Genomic DNA, 25,392 nt, shown 5'->3' on the forward strand with positions numbered 1-25,392 from the left:
AAGCAGCCAGGAGACTTTTGCTCCGCGGGGCTCGGAGCCTGACACCTCACCCGCTGCAACCTGTGGAGCCCTCCTCCTCTGCTCGCTTTCCTTATGCCCCATTCCTGTAATGCAGGCGCCCTTACGTAACAGCGCTCCGATTCTTTTAGCAACCTTTTAGCACGTGCCATGTTGGTACAAGCGTTGTACGCGGTTTGTACTGTTGAGTGTAGGTAAGTGTGCACGGTCAGTTATCCATAGAGCAGCTAAGGATGGGGTCCTTTCCCTACTCTACCTAAGGTCAGGGCCTGCCCACGCAGGAGGCAAGGTGGGACGAGTGGCCTCAGGTGGCAGGATCCACAGGGACAGCAGATCCGGATGTCAAGCTTTCTCCTGCCCTTGTTCCTGATGTGGGTCTTCCTAGGAGTAGGGTGCCATTTCAGGACCCGCTGCAGGTGCCAAAATGTCTTGGGCCGGCCCTGTCATAATGTACCACCATCAGTCAGTATGTTTGGTTCAGTCACATAAACGAATCTGATGTGTGGCCCAAATTACACCTTATTTACCCAAACGTATGCTTCATTCAGTGCAGTTTCCTCCTCAATACTGCCGCCATGCACCTTATCTCTGTGCATGTTTTTTCAATGTGTTTATCATTGAGTTCAAGTAAATATGCCAGGAGCAGTTTATATAATTGTGCATGTTGCTAAGGAGCCAGCTTACAGGAGGGTTTTTGCTTCTATCTCATATATGATGAGGAAGTTGGCAGTCCTGCTTTATCAAAACCAAAGGTCATTTCAAGAATCCCTTATGCCATGCATCATGAAGACTAAGGAGTGCTCGGTGATCAAAGATTGATAGTGACAATGTATTCTTATATGGGTTAAACTGAACTTAGCTGTAACCTAGAGTTCTAACTTTATTAAATTGCCACTGGAAAAACAATCAATTGAAAAAAATACATTGAATCTTATAAGCTGCCATAACAAACAAAGCTATTTTAAAGGTAATAGATAGTATATTTATCAAGGTCATGGAGCAAGAGACAAATCTAGACTGGAAATCTGGAAACCTTCGCAGTTTCTTGTGTTAAAACACACATTTTGGAGTTTTATTATTAGAAATTGTAAGTGGGGATGAGAGAAAAAGAAGTAGTCCCCATGCTCGCCACTTTTTTCATATAGGTGGCTTTTGGATAGATTGATGGGAATATAAAGTAATGGACAAAACATAAAGCCACTACTCCTGTTAGTATATTATCTTTCATTTCAACCAGAACCAATATACTGTCAGATATATAAAAAAGTGTGCCCATTACTTGCAGTGCCACTGATTAAATGTGCACAAGTTCATTGCCTACAAGGAACTGTGTTGTAGAGGGTGAGATAAAAAAATGGAGTGAGGGGGCGTGATGATCATCCATGTCCAACCAATAACAGTGCATGGAGGTGGGTACATAGCCCCCTCCCTCCACTATTTTAGGGGTCTAGGTCAGAGGAGGGTTTTTAAAAAATCAAAAATCTGAAGGCCACATTTTCTCATGGATCTGCATAGCAGCTAGCAGTTTTTCAAAGGCTTTGGATTTGACTCTTTTCTACAGTAGGTTATAGCCCAGGATTACAAAAGTCAGGGGTTTACACACCCACCACATCTCCCTAACTTACGTACAGGGAAGAAGAAGGCAGCATCACACTTAAGGGATACTTCCAGTCAGGGCTGGTGAGGAGTGTGGCCTGGGGAAATTCCTGGAGATTTAAGGTTCCCCATCCCTTCCCTTGACTAAAGGGAAGCAAGCCATTAGGACTCTAGTATCAGCCTGATGGCTACATGGCAGCACAACTGTAGCTCTTGATCTTCCCGTCTTCATCCCTTAAACACCAATTTATGTTTGTAAGCCTGGAATACTCCCCAGGTATACAGAAGCCGCCCTTCTTTCTGGAAGACCCCATTTCCCTGACTGGTGCAGTCACCTGGCTTCCATAATATCAAAGGGAATGGTCATCCTTTACTGCTTTGTGTTGGCTGTTCAACAATTTTCTTCCCCACTGTATTAGTTTCTGAAGCTTAACATTATTTACAGCCATATGTTGCTCCAGTCTGTGCAGCTTTAATTCTCCTTAATGATTTACTCTTGATGAAGAAAGCAAGAGATTTTTATTTGAAGGAATTCTTATTAGATAACTGAAACCTAAAGCTGTGTGATTAGCAGAAAGAGTTCAAGTGCCTGCCCATATTAATTGCTACAGTCGTGGTATATACTCTTTGAGGCATCTTTTCTGTACGTACCAGACTGAGAGTTACCACTTTGAACAGGGGAAAAACTCTCTGTTTCACCTTAGCTTCCTTGTGAAACTTAAACCAGACACCTGAACTTCCATTTTCCTCTTGATTTCTCAGGGTCAGGTTTGCACCCCATCTGTTTGCAGCTGCACAGATTTAGCCACATTTCCTTCTAGGTGTAAATTAAACCATTAGACCAGTGTTTCCCAACCTTGGGCCTCCAGATGTTTTTGGCCTACAACTCCCATCATCCCTAGCTAGCAAGACCAGTGGTCAGGGATGATGGGAATTGTAGTTCAAAAACAGCTGGAGGCCCAAGGTTGGGAAACACTGCATTAGACTACTGAAATGTGCTGTATATGGTGCTACCCTTGTACCTGGTTCAGAAGCTGCAGCTGGTGCAAAACCCACCTGCTAGGGTGTTTAATGGGTAACCCTAATTTTTGGCATATTCCACTGGTGTCAGAATATCTGCACTGGCTTACTTTTAAGCTACAAGGAAGTTCAAAATTTGGTTGCTGACATTTAAAGTCCTGAACAACTTGGGACCAGCATATCTTGCAGACCACCTCCTCCAGTCCAGGTGAACTTTAAGATCACCTGAGGATACTTTACTGATCATACCACAACCAGCATATTGTCATTTTAGTTGAATTAAGGAACTATTTCCCGATATTGCATATTTCTCCCAAATTGCATTGTGTATGATGCAGTACAAAGGATCTCCTTTAATAAACAGGAGGGGGGAGACTTAGAATAGAACTGCAGTTTAAATTATTTATGGAAAAATGACTGGCATTCATATATTTTTGTTTGCTTATCTATATCATTTGCACAGCTGTCCTAAGGAATACAATATTTAAAATTTAATAATATGGTCGCATGCCATCCCAATCTCCGAGCAGTACAAGATTCTAGGGATTCCAGGCATTTGCCCAGAGCCCTGTTTAATTGGAATGAGTGACAACAGAGATTCTGGTGTCTTTAGGATACAGTATATGGTTTATTTACACATATTTACAACCTGAGCCTAATCCTTACAAAAAACTGGCAACAGTGTTTCTTTCCTAAGTATTTTCCCCTCTCTTTCCTTATTTTTATCAAAATATTATTACTACGTAAGCTTTAGTTATTTTGAAAACACCAGTATACTGATAATTCCTATTGAAACAAAGTATTTTGAAATATTATTGTGCTGATTTGAATCATGGTATATAATTCCAGGCTCTTTTATTGTGCATATTGTATTGTTGATCAGTACCTCCCATCATTTATACTGCATTATTAAGAAATACTACTGAACTATATACCACTGCATTCGTCACAAAAACAGAATACTGTAGCTTGTTTTTATGTTCTTTCAGAGTTCCTGGAATAGCAAAACCATGAACAAGTTTTCTGTAAGATATATTTATGTGGTTGACACCTAGTGGATAAAAGATGGAAGTGCTTCTTTAGAAAAGTTTGAGTTGAGCATGCTCTAGGCCTGTGCTTTTAGGAGTGGTTCCAAGATGGATCCCAGACCCAGAAACCATGACATGAAGCCAGCTGTTGTTTCGTTTTATTAGTGTAGCCTACATACATTGTATTTTCCTTGCATATATATTTCTGGGTACAGTTGGAGGTTGTTTTACCAAGTGAAACTTGTAGCCAATGAATATCATAAAGAATAAAGTTGTGATCAGTGTTGACTGTCCAGCTTTAAGAACCTAGCTGCTGCATTTTTGTACAAATTTTGTTGAAAAGTCAGTATTTAAAGATAAATCCTTACAGTGCACTAATCTAGTTGAAAAGTTCAAGATTACTGAATCAGTATTCAGAAGCAAAAAGAAAAAGTATGGCTGTCAAAGACTTGATTCATGCTTCACTTAATGCCGCATAAAGCATAGTTGTGGTATACAGGAACACCCTTCTTAAATTACATAACCTTAATAAATATGTTCAGGAATGCAACCTAGGACTGTCTTCTGCAACTTGTTCATGACAGAACTCTCACACTGAAGCCCTTACTTTCAAGTTAGCAATAGTTCTCTAGATGGTATCAACAAAATCATACTAAACTTTTTTTTATATTTTTGTAAATTACTTAGAAGGTGGTGGTGGGTTTGTTTTTACAATCAGGTGGTGTATAAATTTAGTTAAATCAATACTTTGAATAGACTCATTGAAATCAGTTAAATTACTCATATTTATTTCAGTTTATTTATTTATTAAGTATGACTTAGTTGGTTTGAACCCTTTATGTACAAATGTATTTGTTTTAATGATTCCCTTTGCCTAAGAAAAAATCCTGCTCTCTTAATAATACTAGATTATACGAATTTGAGATTGTTCATTTTGCTTCACTTAAGTTATCTAAGTAGCCTTCCAACAGCTGTGCAAGGTAGGCCAGCATTAACCTTTCTTGCAAACAGGGAAGTGATTTGTAACTCCCTGTATCACATAGAGAGACCGTTTTGGGGTGTCTAACCTAAGCAGCAGTCTGGTTGTAGATTTCTGAAAATAAAAGGAAGAATTCGCTGTCAAACCTTCTATCAGCACAGGCACTTAAGCTTTCCAGACACAACAATCCCCCCTTTTTCCCCTGCATGCTCTTCTGGGGGTTCTTCTGATCCATCCATGCCAATTTCAGGGGCATGGGGAAGACACGGAGGGGGAGTCTGTTGTGTGTTTGAAGTCCTTGCTCAGGCATCAGGTCACATCCACACCATACATTTGAAGCTCATTCCCCACCTATGAAGAATTCTGGGAACTATGGTTTATTAAACTATGTAAACTACAGTTCCCTAGATTCTTTGGGAGAAACTGCTTTAAATGTATTGTGCGGCTGTTTCACTGAGCTTACTCTTAGTGTGTGATTTGCACATGAGGGGTTTGCTGTGAGTATCATTCATCTGGATATCAATATACTGTATAGTGAATCTTGCTTAGGTTGAGTAAAAAGTGTTTCCAGGCAAACTGCTTGCTATACTCAGCATTCAGACTGCCTTGTGACACACGCATACAGGCAGGTGATCGGGCTACTATCTTATTTATACACATACTTAATGTGATTGGATTATTTTGGATTATTGTACTGTGCTCTATGTAGGCCTGCCCTTAAAGACAGCCCAGAAACTTCAGTTAGTGCAGAATGTGGCCTTCCATATGTTGAGCAGAGCAGCCAGCAGGGACCACATTACACAGATCCTAAAATATTTTTGGTGATTGCTTATTTGTTTCTGGGCTGAATTTAAGGTGCTGGTGTTGACTTGGGGGGCAGGTATCTGAAGGAGTGCCTTTCTCTCTGTCAGCCTGCCTGGTTCCTTTTCATTGTTCCCCAACCAGGGGTGATACATCAGATGGTAACGAGGACTAGGATCTTCTCCACAGTGGAACTGCAATTAAGGAATGCCCTCCTTTGGATGTATGGCAGGTGCTAACACCCTTGCATTTGGGTGCCTGGCTAAGACCTGTGTTTTGTCCAGGCATCTGTTAGATATTTTAATTGGTAATTTGAACTCTGTTTTTTTTTACCTGCTATTTTTAATAAATGTGGATGATTAACATTTGGTGTTTTAACATTTTGTAACCTTACCTGAGAACTGGAATGTGGGTGGGCTAAAAATGTTCTGAAATGTATGTATTTTCTTTTGTTTCAAATTAGATAGAAATAGTTATATTTATTTATTCTTTCTTCCCTGTAGTTACAAACATTTAATACTGCTGAATCCTGTAAAGATGTTCAGGACTTAACTAATGGTGTTGCCATGGCACAAGTACTTCATGAAATGTAAGTTACTTTAAAGTATGTGTTGAATCATTTTGGTTTTCTTGTATATATGTTGTTTGTTTTTCTCTTTCTTTTACACAGCAGTGTTTCATTGCAGATCCCATTTGCAAAATATATTAGCACAATAAATCATATTCTTTTGTAACTGATCATCTGAGCTTTCTTCATAATCACTCTAACCTTCTTCCTTTATAAGGTACCCGACTTGTGTTATCTTGCAATTCAAATGTTTAAATATCATGGGAGGCAAAATATGTGTGTTTGTGTGTTAAACTTACCGGTACATGGGAACAGTAATTGTGTAAACTTTTATTTGTGAAACTCTACCTTGCCTTACCAGCAGTCTTTTCCTACATACTTTTATAATAAAAATAGGACTGGAATTCAGTCATGAACTACAAACACTTTTGTGATATTTAATAAAAATGGATTGATTTTATTTTAGTGATGCTGCTTGGTTTGACAAAGTTTGGCTAAGCCGTATTAAAGAAGATGTTGGTGACAACTGGAGAATAAAGGTAATTGAAAATGTTTATGTGTGTCTACAAAAGATAACATTTCAAAGTTAAAACTATACAAAAAAAATGAATACATCTTATTCTTTTTAAGTCCACTTGGTCTAGCAAGTTAAATTCCGAATCAAAGGCTAGTTCTTGCTCTGTGCCCTTCTGTGTAAAACAATGTGTACACTTGAGGGATGTCCCAGATTGCTTTTATAGATTATCACCTTCTATCAACTATATTTTATTTGCTTAATTTTGATGTCATGGTATTCTCTCATTGAAGTGCTAACATTGACCACTCTTCATAGGCAACAATGGAAAAATTGTGAACTTCTATTGTTGCAGTGATTCCGCAGCAGTGTTCACATCCCTTCACCAGCAAAATGTAGAAACAACAAGGGATATAGTATTGCAGTTCCTTCAAGCTGAATTCATATGTACGAAAAATACAGTTTTTAAATGTTTTTGTAAATTCAGTTGGCAGGTGGGGGGAGGTAGAAATGTAACTTTTCAGTATTCTTCCCCCCCCCCCCCCATATTGCAGATGGAGGAGAGGAGGGGAGAGGAGAGAGATTTGAGACTGGAGACTCATAGTATTACTGCAGTGTAATTTAAGCCACTGTTAATGTTGTCATACTGCAGATGTGAGCAGGGTTACAGCTTACAGTCATATGATCTGAACATTTGAGACTGTGCCTGAGGTGTGTAGTAACTTGCCACAACTGCCTTAAATAAAATATTTAAGAACTGTCACTTAGCAATCCTACAGCCAGCATTTAGCAGCCTGAGGGGAGCGTTAGTACTGATCCACCATAGAGGAGGCATGTTGGTGACCAGGAAACTCATTGAAAACAGAGAGCTTGGAAATCCCACTTTAGACTTCTACTTCTGCATTGGAAAAGTTGCATGGCATTGTTGTCCCCATCTCTCAGATACCCACAGCTTACACTGATCTCTTACAGGAACCCAAGTGTTCTTCGAAGGACTTGTAATTTATTTATTTATTTTTTATTATTTATTTTTTGCTTTCACCTGAGGCTGTTCTGGTTTTATGGTAATAATAGTAATATTAAGTAGTACACTGCAGTGTCCACCTGAGCCAATAATCTTCATATATTTAAAAATTTGTTCAGTAAAGGCTGTCATTGATACATTTAATGTCAAATGTGAAATACAGGAAAATCTTTGGAAAGTGAATTCACAGTCATAACCAATGTTTTCTTTTAAACCTTCTTAGGCCAGCAATTTGAAGAAGGTTCTTCAAGGAATTACAGATTATTATCATGAGGTATAGAGAAAACAGCAGCTGTTAAAGTAATACTTGGTTCACTATAGTCTAAATCTCAATTTGTTTGGTAGTGTTTTTGTTAAATCTTATCACGGGCATTGCTTCATATGTAAAATAGATACAGTACATGCAAAATTGATCTGGGTGGGGTTTTCTGCATTTTTCTAACTTGAACACACCCTGCACTCTGTCACCTGAAAATGGAACCACTTTCTAAAAGTGCTTATTCATGCATTTTTTTGCAGGATGTTGCAACATTTAGAAGCTAGTACAGATATATTAAAATATTTAGTGAAATGAGCAAGATCCTAAGCCAAGATTTACAGGCAAAGTCAATGCTGCTTTGCCTCCCTTCTTTAGCAGCCCCTTGTTCCAAATCTCTGCTACCACCACTCCTCTTCCTACACTCACTGCAGAGTTTGCAGCATCAAGCCTGACTTGGTGGTACTGGTTCAGGGACATGCTAGTTGCTGAAAACTCTTGAGGGCAGGCAGCACAATTGTTTTCTCACTTCCTACTCACCCTTAATCATCAAGTAATGACAGACACGGATCATCAGCCAGATTTTTTTCAAGTGTGTGTGTGGGTTTTCCCTCTAGTTTTTTCCTGACTGGACTTGTTCTAATATACTTGTATACTTTAATAAATTCCAGCAGACCCTGTAAAATGTACTTGATGCATGCATGATCAAAAAGAAAGTGTCCTTTACCACAAAAAAAGCTAGAGGGTTTTAACTTCTGCTTGCCTTCCAAATAATCTGACAAATTCTGCCTTCATGGACTAATTTCCTCCTCATGTCATTATGAAATTATAATGACAGATTTCCTCTGCAGTTTTTAGGTCAGCAGATTTCAGAAGATCTCCTTCCTGATTTAAGCCAGATATCTGAACATTCTGATCCAGTAGAGCTGGGCAGGTTACTGCAGCTTATTTTAGGCTGTGCGGTCAACTGCGAAAAGAAACAAGGTAAATGCTTTTCCTGTGAATCAGCCACCTGCTGAGTTTTAAGGATCATACTAGCTTGCATGGAGAAGTTGTGAAATAGCTTGCGGAGATGAAACTGAAAGGGCACACAGCCTCTATTCTGTATGATTTGTGAAGTGAAGTGAAACTTAGGTTAGTTGCGATACCACACTTTTAAACCATCTCATCAGTGCAAGGATTTATGCTTGGGCTATGGAACTTCAACCCCTCTTGCCTGCAGTGCATGCCCAACACCCTCCCATAGCTAAAAAAATTTTTTTTTTAAGCTTAAACTCTGCATGTGAGTTCTCAACATGTTTTAAAACTTTTGGTTAACAGAATGGATGCTATTTTAATAAATAATAATTTAAAAAATATAATCAGATGTGAGACTCAGAATTCCAGTGTACTCTAATTTTTGTTTTCAGTCTTCTGACCAACCCAAAACTGTAATCCAAAATGCATTTTCTTGGAGTTAAATTCTTGACGAACATCTAAGAAAATGTGTTTAGAACCAAGGGTGTAAATTACCTTGACAGCTTGTTAATCTGTACCCTCAAATAGAATGACAGAGAATTCTGATGATGGAGTAACTCTGAATGTCATATAACTGAACCCATCCCACAGTCACATGTTTGGTGATGAGTATTTCTGCATTTTAGAGGGAATTAACTACAGCTATAGTTAAAGGAATTGCAGTCTGGCTAAAATGTTAATAATGATACTTTAACCTGCTACAGTATTTTCCATAATGAGTACTACAGAAATGTTAATACTTGGTTAGAAGTAAGGTTTTGGGGCGGGGTGGAGGGGTAGAACAAATATGAAAGGGGTAATTTCTGTCTCCAGGTTTTTTAGGATATTTCTTCTTGCAGAAAACAAACTTTTGCTAATTTTATCTTGTAGAGCATATACAAGTTATAATGACACTAGAGGAGTCTGTCCAACACGTTGTTATGGCTGCTATTCAAGAGGTAAGAAGTAGTTATAATACACACCAAAAATGAAATCATTTTCTTTTCTAAAAAAAATTCATAGGGTAGGGGATCTCCAGGGCTGCAATAGTAACAAAACAATTGATCCTGGTTATCTCAGAATCTCTTGTTACCCTACTTTCTTCTACATAGTTTAAAATAAGTTGTTTGACCAAAGTCTGGTTTCTTTGCAGGCACTATTTTGAGGGATTTGGTGTAAAGAGGGCACACATATGCATAAATGTATCTAGCTTTAGTGAGCATTGCACTTTTTAAACTTCACATAGGAAGTGCCATATTATATTTATCTAAATTTGGATGTGTATGTTTTATGTTTTGATATTTTTAGAAAATCTCCAATGAAGTGTTATTAAAGGGGGAAATGCAATTCGATCTATGAACTGGACTGATTCAGATTGTTTGTGCCAGTTTGGCATCTCGAAGACAAAACATGACAAGACAAATGGAAATTTTTGATGGCTTTTAGCTAACACATGTCTTGTGGGTCAGCATAAAGTATACCTCATATAATCAATAGCAAAAAGGCTATTTTTATTTGAGAAGATTTAAGAACACAACTGGAACTGCCTCTAACCTAGAAACCCATAAAGAGGTTATGTGTGTTTTTGATGGGCACTGTTAGTTGGGCTCAAGGTTTTAGACAATTAGTTTAAAACTTAGAGAAATATGTTGTACATCACTTCTTCTTTTTTAAATATTGCAGTTGATGAGCAAAGAAATAGTGGGCTTTGTAAGTGAGTTGCCTGGCGATCTGGAGCAACAGGTAATTTTTATATGTAATGTTTCCAGCAATGTTTAAGCCCTTATTTTATTTTTACCATAAGTTTCCACCTAGTGGATTTATCATTGTGTTCACCCAGTCATTTCTCTCTGTCCTAAGAGCCACACAGTGGTCACTGAATGAAATGATCTTTGAGTTCTGCAGTGGGAATTGCCCAGGACCATGACCGCAAGGTGTGGCTGGTTTTCAGATTTCTCACAGCCTGAAGGCCTGGATGTCTCGGTTCTAGAATAACTAAAAGCACCATAATCTGAGGATAGGTGAAATTCAGACTAATGCCTTCAAAGGAAGCAGATTTGAACCAAATATTGAAGGGGAGGGGAGGGGTCACACTTCTTAGACTTAGTTTCTATTTACCCAGTGTTCTGTGTTAGTTATTTGGTGCCTGTCTATCATCTTCACAGTAGGGGGGGATGCTGGGTATGTATGGTCATTAAATATATGTTGCTAAATCACTGAAAACAAAAACTCTCCAACATTTTGAAGCTGAAAAGAACATTGGAAGAACTCAATGAAGTACTAGCAGAAAAAGAAGAGCTGAAACAAAGATGCCAAGAACTAGACCTACAGGTAAGCTCATATTTTGTTCCCCAGTGCTTTTCTATAAGCAGATTAATCTTATAAATTTGATAGTTTTTCAAAATCACATTTCTGCCAGTTTCTCCTTTATAGCATTCACATAGTTGATTCTTCTGTTCTACAGTTTTTTGTGAGTTGTGCTGTTCATCGTGCAATGCCTCATCTCTGCTTATAGCGAAGAAGGTTGTACATCAGTTTCTTATTGCATTCCTGAGGCCAGAGTTTCATTTTGGAAACTTGGATAATATGTATTATCACTTTATTCCATGTAGCTACAGTGCTGTTTTCTGGCTGCGGTTTGGGCAGCAGCATAAGGCCACCATCTGTGACTTTATGCCAGCAGAAGAATTATTCACTGATACTTTAAAGTGCTTGTGCAATGGTTCAAAAAGCTGTAGCAGTTTCTGTAATGCTCTGTTCAGAGATCCATTGTTTTCAGGGAACGGGAAGAGCCATTAGTTTTCTAATAGCATCTGCTAACCAGACATGTCCATCTGTGCTCCTCACTGCCATTGTTGGATGTACCTTATTTACTGTGTAATATTGTCCTTTGTGGCAGCCATTTGATTCTGTCTTGCATTACGGTTACTAGTTTGTGCAATTGAGTTTTTAATTAGGAATTTATAGATCAAATGCACTAAATACCTTTTCTGCCTGAATTCTGACTAGCAAGGCTAGTTGACCCAACATCGCAAAAGGGACACATTTCCTGTTATTTAAACTGGCAGAAGGAAGAAATGATAGTGATTGCAATTCTGCGCACACTTAATTGGGAATTGGCACTGTTGAATTTAGTAAAACTTTTTTTGTGCAAACACGCATAGAATTGGACTGTAAGTTTCTTCCTTTCTTATATAGGAGAAGTAAAAGAATAGGCTGAGTATTTAAAGGGAGGGACAGTATGTCTGTGTAATCCACCTTAAGTTTTTTGGGAAATGTAGATTTTTTAAAATAATAATAATAATAGTGTTGAATGTCTATCCTGACCCTGACCTTGCTTGTCTCTAGTCTAAAAAATGTAAAATATATTTTGGCTAGCCTGGCACAATTAACGAATGCCTCTGTGATATACTGAATATATGTTTATTTGAAAATCAAGAAAAAATTGCTTCTTGCTTAAACTAATTGTTAATAAATTCACTTATAAGGTCTCAGTCTCCCATGATACTTTACAAGAATTTATGAAAGGTAGGTTTCTTTTTGTTTCAGGGAAAAGTAACCCAAAGAGCACAATGCATTCTAAGTACCAATGAACTAACATGTGACTTGCTCTGACGTTTGATATTTTAAAATTAACACAATGGCTTTTACTAGAAAAGGCTTAAGAGCTCTGTTCTTTTAATCTGCGGCTCCTTTATGACTGTTAATATACTTACTGTTGTGTTCCCATTTCTTAGCTAGCAGCGTTTTCAGAAATAATTGCAAAATGCATGTTCTTGTATATGATGGTGTCTTATGGCTCCAGGAGTTCATTTTTGCCATAGCCATTCACTGCTGAGTATTAGTACCATGTAGCTTTTATACCTTCAGTTTACCAACCTGGGAATATTTTTCTCCCTAAGACTTCTTCATGCCATTTTATTTCTACTTAGGCTGTACCCTGGAAACCTTATCTGAATGGACTCTGGCCTGATCTAGCATGGCAGTTTTTGCATCCTTATGCAGAGTGAATGGAAATTGCCTGGAAACTGGATCAGACTAGAGTCCTTCTGGTTTTTCATTTAAAAGCAAAGCATGGTGGTGAAGTCTGCCCCTTGTTGATTATCCCAGCATCTAATATGCAGAAGTGTCTCTTTCCATGCAGGTAATGTTTTGCTATTGTGGCTGATAGGACTTGCAGTGTAATCAAAGTTAAAGTATCTCCGGCCAAGATCTGAATTGCTGCAAGTGGAGAGAAAATAGTAATAATCTACACAGTTCTGTGTGTAGATTTGCAAAGAGCAACGCAAGAATTTGAGCCACACAAGGCAGTAGAACTGCTGCTCATAAGCACATTGAAGCCTGAGTGATTAGGCTTTTTGTCTCATGAAAGGTTTTACTACAACTGTCTGGGGTAAGAGCGCAGTGGCAGTAGCTGCCTTATGAACTGAAGAGAAGATCTACTTTGGAACTTAGCCTAAGCCCAAATGCCCTAAAGACACAAATCCACTGAAATAAAATCAAGACTTGCTTCTACAAAATTTGATTATGTACATAAAAACAAGCATGCTATAATTTAATACAAGATAACAAAACTTTAGCAAAGGCAACCACTTAAAAATCTTTTCTGCTGCTAAGCTGCACTTTGTCTGTGAAACACATTATTTCACGGGGATCAGTTACCTGTACATTTTTGTCAGCTGTTTTAATGGATGAACCATAATCCTGAAGTGGGTTCTACCTCTTTAGGTGGCTGCCCTTCAAGAAGAAAAGAGCAGTTTGATGTCTGAAAATGAGATTATGAATGACAGATTGGACCAGCTGGATGGTTCTCTTGATGATACAAATACTGCAGTTGCAAAGAAGTATTTCAATGCACAAATGCAACTAGAGCAACTACAGGAAGAAAATTTCAGGTATGGATTGTTGTCATTTGATAGCCCTATCACTTCCAGTAAACTCTTAAATGGACTCCTTTAATGCACTCCGTGGTGTTATTGAAAACAGTTCAGAAACTACAACTCATAAAGAAACTGCAGCCTGATTGTTCTTAGTAGAAGTAAGCCAGTCATATCATGTTACTCTAATTTTTGTGTAGCTGCAGTGGCTTTACTTATAAAGCCAGAACAGCCTGGGCCAAGTGTGCTTGTGGAATACCTTCTCTCATATTTACTTGCTCATTCGTGAATATCTCTTGAAGAGGCCTTGTTTAGGGTTCTGCCACTAAGGGCAGTTCATAGTTTAGGAATTAATGATACCACCTGTTCAGTAGTTCCACCTAAGCTGTGGAATGCAATCTGTAGAAAAGCTAGAAAGACTACTTGGTGGACTTCTTCTTCTTCTTCTTCTTCTTCTTCTTCTTCTTCTTCTTCTTCTTTTGCCTGGGGGAAAAAATATATACATTTTCCACTAGGCTGTTGGCAAAGGAAATATCCTTCCCCCTCCTATTGTGGTCCTATCTACCATAATTATGCTGCTTTTAATTATTGTAATCTGTTGTTTTTGTTTCTATTTTATTTCTTAATAGCTTTAGTTTATCCATCATCTTAATCTAATTTATGAGTAGACTAGAAACAGACTAGATGCAAAACCTACATTTAAAAAATGTTGTTATTTAGACAGGACAGCCAATCTATATAAACTTGCCCTTTGTATTCATGCGCATAAGGAATTTTGTAAATGCCCTTTGCATGATAAAGCACTGTTAAATATTCTTGTTCCACCACTGCAATAAATGTGCAGTAAGGTAAAAGAATACACATGACTTGTGTTTAAAGGAGGGACTAATGGGAAATATTTTCAGTAATCCTATTTTGTTTATGTAAAGGCTTGAAACTGCAAAAGATGATTATCGTGTTCATTGTGAAGAACTTGAGAAACAACTGGTTGAGCTTCAGCATCGGAATGATGAACTGACCTCTCTGGCGGAAGAATCAAGGGCTCTAAAAGATGAGATTGATGTTCTTAGGTATGCTAAAAATCAAATTTCACTCCTGCTGAAGGCTGTGTCAGTTCTACAGTTTGAAAAAGCTTGGAATTTCTTATAAACTGCAGTACTCTGTTTTGCAATAATCAATCCTGCATAAATGAGCAAATTTAAAGAGATCAATAGAGAACATTACATTGTAATATAGTACATGTTAATTAAGGGTTTGTAGCACTGAAGCTGCCAAAACTATTCTAAGTAATATTTGATGTCCTAGTCCTGAAAATGAAAAGTATCCCAAGAACTAAGAGATGTTATCATGGATTTTTTATTTATATGTCTTCATGCATGTAACTGATAACTTTAAAAAATAGGATACCTTATATGCCATGAAAAGTAATATCCCACAACCACCATATCCTATTTCCCACAACCGTGTGGGAGTCAAAGCAAAGGTAAATTGTTTAGTGTTATACCATAGATTAGACTTTATTAGGATAATTAATTTACTGATTCCATTTCCATGTTGCACCAAAATATTGGCTACCTGGGTTTCTTATATCCTGATTCAGTAACAGTAAGTGGAGACCCCATGAAGTGTGTGTGAGGGAGACGGAGACGGAGCGAACTCTAATGGCATGTTGCACTAAAAAAAACCTTCTGTATACTTTGTTGAAGGTAACCCTATCCAACCCAGTGGGGACTTGCTTCAGAGTCTACCTGTATAGGATTGAGAATGCTAATCTAAGGGTCCATAGTGACAATTGAAGCAGGGCCGTCTTTATTCTAGATCTGTTAATCCAGAACTCTTTTGTCTCCAGCTCCACCCATCATCAGCTCTAGCTCTGTCCACTGCCAGCAGGCATACGCCTGAGAGAATGTAGGGGGGGGGGGGAAATGCCTGCCCTTGTATTTGTTGTTGTACAACAGCTGTTTTGTGTAATAACCCATTTTAAGAATAGAGGCCTAACCTTTCTCTTGAGGCCCATATGCATATTTCATTTACATCATGAATTCTGCTTGAGGATTCATTGCCATCAAATAGTGTTATGTAATTGAAAAGTCCTATCTCAACTGGGAGCTTTCTCTGCCTGAGCCCCATGGCTTGTATCATTCTATGAAAAACAAAATTCTAAAGAATGAATATTCGCCACATTAGTTCACATTCTACTCTTGGGTATCTGCTGGCACTAGAAGCAGTTAGAGACATGTTTTTTTAAAGAACTCAACTTTTGTAGTGCCCATATTTCTGAGAAAGACACACACAAGACACTTTGCTCCTACAGGACGCTTGCTGACAAGACAAACAAGCTGGAGTCAACTGTTGAGGTTTACCGCAAAAAACTGGAGGACCTGAATGACTTTCGCAGACAGGTGAAATCCCTTCAGGAAACAAATATGATGTATATGCACAATACCGTTAGCCTAGAAGAAGAGCTGAAGAAAGCCAACGCAGCCCGTGCACAGCTAGAAACTTACAAAAGGCAGGTAAGAGATAAGCTTTGCTTCACATCCTCTTTGTACTTCTGTTTTTCCTTATTATTTCAGTTCTTAAAAAGTTGTGGTGTTTGGATCAGAATTGGTTCAAATGTAAAGTTAAGCCTCGCCACCATGCTAACCCCAAATTTGCAGCAGCTTCCATTCCTGCCACATATTTATATGGTATGTTATTACCCCCAATGGAACACTTGCCAGTGCACAGTGGCTCCAATACTTACCCTCGTATCTTTAAAGAGGCAGCACAGGGGCAGCAGTTTGCATGTATTAAATCCAAATATATTGTTGTGAGGCCTTTTTCTATTTTCCTTTTGCATCCTAGAAGTGTACTCCACTGCAGAGGTGGACTCTGTGTTTATGGAAGAACACACAGAGAACAGCCCCATCACGAAAATGAATGACGCAGCCCCTATAAGTGTGCTGAGCATGCCCACTAAAGTTTGCATGCCTACAGCCAGCAGCTGGATCAGGGTACTTAGCGCCAAAGAAATTAAAAGGATATTTCTTTGTAGAATATTCCACTAAAGAATTCAAATGATACGGTCTGAATCTGGTGACTTGGGAGTTGAAGATAGTATGGTATTTGTCTGCTTGCTAAAGAGAGAGTGGTCAGGGGTACATCTGAAATGTTTTAAATGAACAGCTAAATGTTGGACACAAAGTCATTATTAGATTAAAACAGGGTGTTTGTAATGTTGCTGAAAGGGAGTGCAAACCTGGTTATTAGAACTCATGAAGGCATTCGTGTTAAATGACACTTAAATTTTGATGGTGGTATTCTTTCTTCCCCACTCCCACCCTTAGAACAATTTTTAAATAAACCAGTTTAGAAGCCCTTTAAGACAACATGTGTTTGCCTTTTCAAACAAGGTCCAAGAACTTCATAACAAACTTTCTGAAGAATCCAAAAGAGCTGATACACTAGCATTTGAACAGAAGCGACTGGAAGAGAAGCATGAAGCGTTAATTAAAGAGAAAGAGGTACAGCTTCTAAAAGTGTAATAGAAATGTATTCTTATGTTTTTCTCCAAATACCTGGGATGCAAGATAGGTAGGCGGATGTCATATTGATGGGGACCATTTTCTCTTCTTGCCAAGTAATGTAACCCTCTAAATCTCAAGGGATTTAACTGCAGAGATTGAGAGGCAGAAGGTAGCAATGCTGTAATTAAAATTGTTATTAAATAGTATAAAAACGAGATTTGCTGAACACAGCAAATATACTGCTTGAAGCCAGGGCTGACAGGATCTGCCAGTTTCAAATCGCTCAGTTTCTCATTTTTCCAGTCTTCAGTTCTCCATATTTCTACAGCAATTTGCAATTATAAAAAAAGCTCATGAAAATTCATTAGCGTTAGTGCATTTCTCCTAACACATTTTTGTATGCAGTTTTGACTAGTGTCAAAACTTTTTTTTTGCACCAATTTATCCTAATATAATGTATTATTGCATGTTATTTTCACTAGCATATTCACTTTTATGTACTTTCCCCTAATACATGTCAAAAACATTTTGGTTGGAGAACTACATTGCAAAATTTTGAAGGGTGGCTGTGCTTCGGTTCTCATATTGTTTCTGAATTTGCAAATTTGATAGATTCGCCTTTAAGTGTGAACTAAACTTAAATTTGCTCCCATTTTTAGTTGAAGCAGATTGTATGTTGGTTTATGAGCTCTTAAACATTGAATAGTTGTTTAAACAATGGTTTAATCAGAAAAAGCCAAGGTTTATATTTAGGTCAAGTGTTTGTAAATGTTTCTGCCAGCTTTCTACCAGCTATAGGCCCCAACCTATTTGAGGTGAGACAAAATGGAATGAAATGTCTGTAAGATTTCAGGTTTTCAGGTCTCCTTATCCATTACGGTCCCTCAAACACCTGAATGTTGTGAGTTTCTCTGGGGGGAAATCATTATAGTGCAGGGAAGCTTCAGCAGAAAGAAGCTAACAAAAAAATAAAAAGAAACTATCCTGGCATCCATTGTCCATGTTCGGCAACTTCTCTGGAGTACTGTAATGCACTATCTATGGTGCTGCCCTTGAAGACAGGAGGCTGCTGCTAGTGTAGAATGCTGCAGCCAGGCTGATAAGTGGAGCAGCTAAGTGAAGCTATGTATCACCAGTCCTGAAAGTACTGCACTGCCTCCCAGCGAGCTGCCCGGTCTAATTCAAGGTACTAATACTAGCATAGGTAAAGGGACTCCTGACCATTAGGTCCAGTCATGGCCGACTCTGGGGTTGCGGCACTCATCTTGCTTTATTGGCCGAGGGAGCCAGCGTACAGCTTCCAGGTCATGTGGCCAGCATGACAATACTAGCATATAAAGCCCAAAATTACTTGGGACCCAAAGTACTTAAAATGTCAACCATCTTGTACTCTACGATCACCAGGTGAGACCTTGGTGGTGGTGCCAGTACTGGGAGCTGCCCAATTCACAGTGACTCATTACAGGAATTTTTCCGGGGCAGTTCATTCATGCAAGCAGTGGGGCATGCAGACGTGTCCTGCCTTATGCCAACACACCTTGCGGCATGCTCACGGGGCCACCATGGAACTTGGGGGGGGGGGGGAGAAGCCATTTCAGAATTTTGCAGGAGCTCCACCTGGCACCCCTGGGTGGAAAACAGACAGTACATGGACAAAGAAAAAAAAAGTTTCACATTTACCACTCCTAAACTTTGCTTTATTTTCAGAGATTGATAGTTCAGCGTGATGCACTGAAAGAGACAAATGAAGAGCTCAGGTGTTCACAGATGCAGCAGGATCACCTGAACCAAACAGGTATATTTGTTTCCTTCCTGCGGAATCATGTTCTTTAAGCTATAGATAGCTTTATTACTTTACTTTACTTTATCTTTTCAGATGCATCTGCTGTGAAAAGTTACGAAAATCTTGCTGCTGAAATTCTGCCTGTGGAATATAGGTGAGAAAGGTGCCTAGAATGTTTGCAGAATGAGAGGTTGAATGCAGTCGTGTGACTGAATAATTGAAAAGACATACTCCCATAAATGGAAAAAGTGAATGTTTTAAACTTGCATATCTCATAATGCATTCGCTGTATAAACTTGTCCTGTAATGAAAATAGAAAGTCCCACTGGATTCTTATGGACATTTTTTTGCAGTGTGAATCTTTACATCTAGGGCCCCAATCCAGAAGGTAATATCATTTTAAACTTCCTTCCTGGATATCCAGCACCACTTCTTTGATTTCACCCTTCCAACTTAAAAAAAAAAAAGTTTGAACACTAATATTATTAGGAGCTGCTTTAAAGCAGGAAGCGAGTGTTAAAAAGCTCTACAGTACTTGTACAGTTCTATCACTACCACTTAGTGCAATTTGGTGCATGCTTACTCAGAAGTAAGGGCCATTGAATTCAGTGAGCCTTATTGCTAGGTAAAAGTACAGTCATACCTTGTGCTGCGTCCGCTTCATGTTGCGTCTTTTCGTGTTACGTCCCATGGCAACCCGGAAGTACTGGAACGTGTTACTTCTGGGTTTTGCCGCTTGCGCATGCGCAGAAGTGCTAAATCACACTTCGCACATGTGCAGAAGTGCCAAATCGCGCTGTGTGCCTGCGCAGACACAGCACTTCGAGTTGTGGGCATTTCACGTTATGGATGGGCCTCCAGGGCGGATCCCATCTGTAACACGAGGTACCACTGTATAGTATTAACAACCTTGAATTTCTGATTCAAGGCTTTTTTTATTGGAGTGAAATTGAAATAATATCATATGACCTGTTCTACAACCATACTTGGTACTTGTACATTGTAATGTAGAATGCCTCGTTATATATATTTGGGGGGGGGGGGAATGCCACTGATGAAAGCTAAACTTCTTGTAAAACACCTTTGTTTATAATTTTGTGTTTGAACCTCAGAGAAATGTTCATCCGGCTGCAGCATGAAAACAAGATGCTCCACTTGCAACAAGAGGGATCAGAAAACGAACAAATTGTGGAGCTTCAAGAGAAGCTAGAACAAAAGCATCGAACAATAAATGAATTAGAGACTGAAAACAGGTGATCCTTCCCCCCACACACACACTTAAAAGGGCAGGATTCAACTAATGAACCCCGTCTGCTTCCCCTTGCATGACTGGTCTTTCCCCTCTCTGCTCCCTGCACCAGGACTTCCCCTTGCATGACTGGTCTTTCCCCTCTCTGCTCCCCACTGTAAGCCCCCCGAAATTGGCTCAGGGCATGGGGGTTTGGGAGAACAGCATGTGGGAACAGGGGGATCATTCCGCCTAGCAAGCTGCAGTGCTTGCACAGGCAGAACATTCTTATAGCATGACACTGACTTCCACCCAAAGTTTGTTGACTGATTTTTTGGGGAAATCTACCATAGAATGGTACAGCAGGTGGCGCTGTGGGTTAAACAACAGAGCCTAGGACTTGCTGAACAGAAGGTCGGCAGTTTGAATCCCCGCGATGGGGTGAGCTCCCGTTGCTTGGTCCCTGCTCCTGCCAACCTAGCAGTTTGATAGCACTCAAAGTGCAAGTAGATAAATAGGTACCGCTCCGGCAGGAAGGTAAATGGCGTTTCCATGCGCTGCTCTGGTTCACCAGAAGCGGCTTAGTCATGCTGGCTACATGACCCGGAAGCTGTACGCCGGCTCCCTCGGCCAATAAAGTGAGATGAGCACCGCAACCCCAGAGTCGGCCATGACTGGACCTAATGGTCAGGGGTCCCCTTACCTTTACCATAGAATGGGTGCAGGACTCATAACCAAACATATAGCATACAAGCAGTGGATGATAAATACCGAATAAGTGCAAAAACACAAAATAAAAAGGAGAAAGCAGCTGTCAAATCTGCCAGAAAGTTGACTTCTTTTATTCCTTATACTTGAATTCTGATGATTAGCAATTGGATTGCTAGATGTATATATAACATTTGTGTTCTTTTAAAAATGCTTCTCCATAGGCTGAGCAAGGAGCGGGTTGGAGAGCTGCAGCAGCAGATTGAGGACCTCCAGAAGACCTTGCAGGAACAAGAATCCAAGACTGAAGGGGAAGGGGTAGGTATTAGAGGATGGGGATAGTTTTCATAATACAGCTTCCTCCTGTTTGTTATCCTGGCACCGTGGTTTTGTTGCTGAAGGCTCTGTTTACAATGAAAACATATCTTAAGCCATGTAAAAACAAACTGAAAAGCAATCATTCTGAAATTATTAGAAAAAGCTTTTGAAAAAGGAGGTGGGGAACTTGAATCTGAGTTTCACATGCAAAACAATCTCTTTAGTCCTCCTGAGTGATGGTGAGAATAAGTGATAAAGAAAATTAAAAAACACCTTTTGCTTAAGTCATCTTTGGAGAGAGGCCTCCCAACATTACATTGTTGGAAGCAATCATTAAGCACTAAACTAGCACCTGTGTGTGTCATCTGCAGCTACTAGAACCGGTTACTGTTGGGAATAAGTTACTGTCCTGTATATGACTGATAAGACCTAATAAATTTTACTTGTTTTTATAGTCCAGCAAGCTGAAGCAGAAGATAGCAGCACATATGTAAGTTACAAGATTAGCATATACTTTATTTTAGTGTGCTGTATGTGTGTAAACATAAAGCATGAGAGATTCTTTTTGACTATATGCAAGTTGATTCATGTCTTCTGTCCCTTCCCTGCTGTGGAAGGAGAGGGAGTGATGCTGCCATGGGCATTAAAGAAGTTATTCCAACCCGTATCAGCCCTCCCTGCAATACTCTACATTCTTGATGCAAGCAGACAGCTTCATAACCCTGTTGGAGGAGCCAGTAGGGTGGTGCTATGGAACTGGCCTGCCAGCAGTTGTGTCACTTCCACTTACCATGATTGTGTGGGGGCAGGGCAGTATGAGATTGGGGTGGGGCGGGAGCACCAGGTTGGCTCTGCTGGTATGCCAGCACTGCCCTGCCCCCACTGTCTCAGTCGGCAGCTATGATCCTGTTTCCAGGACGCCACCGAATGCTCCTGCCTGATTGATGATCTCATTCATTCACTTGTCTTCCCCTGCATCACTCCATATCCAGCATGGTATTTGTAATGTTCTGTAGTCACTCAGAACTGCAGCAATTAAATTGCATATTGTCCCAAAGCAGGTTTGAATATACCAACAACTTTTTTAAAAACCTTCACTACTTTTTTTAAAAAAGCTTTCCAGTTCTTTGTGTAGACAAGACCTACAATATTTGTCATAGAAAACCATTGAGTATCTTCTGTTTCCTAAGTGTCTGCTCTGAAAATTTATATATTCGATTTGGGATAGTTTGCCTTACAGCTAATTTGTTAGTGTTTCTTGCTTCCAGTTAGTTTTTGAAAATATAGTAATACAGCCAAACCTTGAATCCCGAACACCAAAAACCCGGAAGTAAATGCTCTGGTTTTTGAACATTTTTCGGAAGCCAAATGTCCGACGTGGCTTCTGCTTGAGTGCAGGAGGCTCTTGCATCCAATCGGATGCTGCACCTCGGTTGTGCAACATTTCGGAAACTAAACGGGCTTCCGGAACGGATTATGTTCAACAACTGAGGTTTGACTGTATCTGGTATAGAGCAGTTTATCTGGCTATTTTGGGCTCGTGAGAATATGAAATGCTGATGTGACCTGATCTCTGATTTTGAATCTTACAGGGAAAAATTGAGTGAAGTCCATGATGAATTGCAGAAGAAGGAGGCGCTTCTTGCAGACCTGCAGCCAGATCTAAATCAAAATGGTGAGTGATTTGATGTGAATGTTAATTTTTATCACCAATATTGTTTCATTACAGTTTCTCCTCATACCTGGGCTAGGCTACGTGCTTGGTATCTTATTCCAATAGTCTGTAAAATACTGCAGAACGGTACCTGGTACATGGGAAGATGGTGTCCTTTTCCTCTTGCTCTGATAACTAAATTTTAAATGATTGAGTTGCTGTCCATGAGATGGTGTCATACTGTGCTTCTCGAAGGACAATGATGAAGCTCCATGTGAAAGTAGAGAGAAAAGCCGCCACAAGCCAGACTTCCTTGGCTATCGTTCGATGGTACTTGCCTGGAACTCCTAGTTATTCCTATTATGGATAGAAATAATTAAATGGTTGTGAACCCTTCTGGAGCCTGCTGTATCCCAACTCAAGTTCATCAATTATTTGAGGCTTCGATAAGACACAGTCTCCATTAATAATGACATTTGGTTTTCTGATAAACAGCACAAAAAATTGAAGAACTGGAAGCAGCTCTGCATAAGAAAGATGAAGATATGAAATCGATGGAGGAGAGGTATAAAATGTACCTGGAAAAAGCAAGAAGTGTGAGTATTTTCTAAAATGTCAGGGTTTTTTTCCTACAAATCTGGAACTGGAAGCCCCTCTCTCGTGCTAACTATAGTTGTACCTCGGATGTCAAACGGAATCCATTCCGGAAGTCCATTCGACTTCCAAAAGGTTCAGAAACCAAGGTTCGGCTTCTGATTGGCTGCAGGAAGCTCCTGCAGCCAATTGGAAGCCGTGGAACCCACATCAGACATTCAGGTTCCAAAGAACGTTTGCAAACCGGAACACTCACTTCCGGGTTTGTGGCGTTCGGGAGCCAAACATCGGAGTACCAAGGCCTTCGGGATCCAAGGTACAACTGTACCATCATGTTTAAAGGTGGATTCATTCTATATATTGTGTTCAGCTTTTCTAGTTCTGTTGTTTCGGCTTTCATTCAGCAACATCACCCAAAATGCTTACACATGCTTTTATATGGTTGACATTTTTAACCAGTGTTAGAGCAGACATATTGGAATCAATTGGCATGACTAACTTAGGTCCATTAATTTTAGTCGGTCTCGTCTGTTACTTAACTTAGTTGGATACAATACATTGTGCTGGTTCTTTTGCTTTTTTAATGAAGCATTGCACATCTTACTGCTGAATTATTTTGATTGGCTAGGAGGTAGGTTTGCCAAATTCATTTATGTTCATCTTTATGCAGGTGATAAAAACGTTGGACCCCAAATTAAATCCTGCATCTGCTGAAATCATGTTGCTGAGGAAACAGTTGACAGAGAAAGATAAAAGAATTGAAGCACTTGAGGTAAGAACAATTTTAGCATCTCCTCTGGATGTTGTTTCCAATTTAATAACAGGAACTGCTATACAGAAGAGCCAGGAGAACAGTTATTTAAAAAACCAAAAACCATTGTTTATAACCATACATAGTAGGAAAGTATATAGAGAACAGAGCATTCAGTACAAGCTCCAGTATTCATTAAGATTTATGAAGCATCTTACAAAATTATGTAAACATGGATCACTTGGTTAACTTTGAATGTTGGGGCCAATATAATTTCCTTTGCCTATATCTTAACAATTTGTAAATTCTTTGTAGGGAGAATGTAAATTGGCCAGGCTACATGACCATGAAGAAAAGCTAATTGTGTCTGCATGGTACAACAAGGTGAGCTAAAGTGGGTCTTGTTTGTGTGAGAGAGTGAATATGTGAAAATAAATATTAATACTTCTCAGAAGCCAAAATAGTCAGAAACCAATTACTGAATTTTGAAATTTAAGAAATGCCCATTTATTGAAATGAGGGATTGTTTTCTATGTTTCTATGAAATGAGGGATTGTTTTCTATGTTGAGAAATGAAGATGGTCCATATCTCTAATGGTACTGTAACCACCATGTATTTAGCATCAGCAGTGTGCTAAACACTATATAACAACTTTCCCCCATCCCACTTTTCTGACATATTTGCAAGCTGTCCAGTGGCATGTCAGTCAGTCAGACTTCTGAGAAGATGGTGGGTTGAATCCAGCACTGCATGCACAGAGTTCTGCTCACACAATGGGATTTTCCTTCCTCTCTTCCTTTGGAGATTTTTAAGGGGGCAGGCAGCGAGGGCTGCAGGGGAAGTTTCATTATGCAAGCAGAAATTTGCCATGCAAGTAGAACAGCAGCATCAGATACAACCCCGTGGTCATACATAATGTTTCCTTTTAGATTTATAATCTGCATTTAAAATTTGGTTTATAATCTGCATTTAAAATACGAAATTACGTACTTTCAATGTCCTACTCTGTGGTCTAACCCACAGAGCCTAGGGCTTGCTGATCGGAAGGTCGGCAGTTCGAATCCCCACGACAGGGTGAGCTCCCGTTGCTCGGTCCCTGCTCCTGCCAACCTAGCAGTTCGAAAGTTCGTCAAAGTGCAAGTAGATAAATTCTAGATAAATACCTTCCG

At 39.4% G+C, this 25,392-nt stretch overlaps 1 protein-coding gene across 5 annotated transcripts in view; it reads left to right on the plus strand.

Annotated features, from left to right (window-relative positions):
* The window catches only part of HOOK1 (hook microtubule tethering protein 1), a 31,372-nt gene that overhangs the window by 732 nt on the left and 5,248 nt on the right, over positions 1 to 25,392 (plus strand). For 4 of the 5 annotated variants that reach the window (XR_014565261.1, XR_014565262.1, XR_014565263.1 and 1 more), the window contains exons 2-21: positions 5,946 to 6,031; positions 6,477 to 6,549; positions 7,772 to 7,822; positions 8,656 to 8,788; positions 9,692 to 9,759; positions 10,484 to 10,543; positions 11,048 to 11,131; positions 13,529 to 13,695; positions 14,607 to 14,747; positions 15,992 to 16,193; positions 17,073 to 17,183; positions 18,894 to 18,981; positions 19,063 to 19,123; positions 20,082 to 20,222; positions 21,130 to 21,223; positions 21,679 to 21,713; positions 22,816 to 22,898; positions 23,373 to 23,473; positions 24,142 to 24,243; positions 24,538 to 24,606. Coding sequence is in view for 2 of the 5 variants with exons in the window: in XM_083742740.1 (XP_083598866.1) it covers positions 5,946 to 6,031; positions 6,477 to 6,549; positions 7,772 to 7,822; positions 8,656 to 8,788; positions 9,692 to 9,759; positions 10,484 to 10,543; positions 11,048 to 11,131; positions 13,529 to 13,695; positions 14,607 to 14,747; positions 15,992 to 16,193; positions 17,073 to 17,183; positions 18,894 to 18,981; positions 19,063 to 19,123; positions 20,082 to 20,222; positions 21,130 to 21,223; positions 21,679 to 21,713; positions 22,816 to 22,898; positions 23,373 to 23,473; positions 24,142 to 24,243; positions 24,538 to 24,606 (1,950 nt within the window). In the remaining 3 variants the exon portion in view is untranslated. Of the gene's footprint in view, positions 1 to 83; positions 193 to 5,945; positions 6,032 to 6,476; positions 6,550 to 7,771; positions 7,823 to 8,655; positions 8,789 to 9,691; positions 9,760 to 10,483; positions 10,544 to 11,047; positions 11,132 to 13,528; positions 13,696 to 14,606; positions 14,748 to 15,991; positions 16,194 to 17,072; positions 17,184 to 18,893; positions 18,982 to 19,062; positions 19,124 to 20,081; positions 20,223 to 21,129; positions 21,224 to 21,678; positions 21,714 to 22,815; positions 22,899 to 23,372; positions 23,474 to 24,141; positions 24,244 to 24,537; positions 24,607 to 25,392 lie in introns of those variants that run through there. The other variant, XM_083742741.1, reaches the window with a different exon arrangement.

Source organism: Podarcis gaigeae (genome assembly GCF_964106915.1).
Source record: "Podarcis gaigeae genome assembly, chromosome: 6".
NCBI lineage: Eukaryota > Metazoa > Chordata > Lepidosauria > Squamata > Lacertidae > Podarcis > Podarcis gaigeae.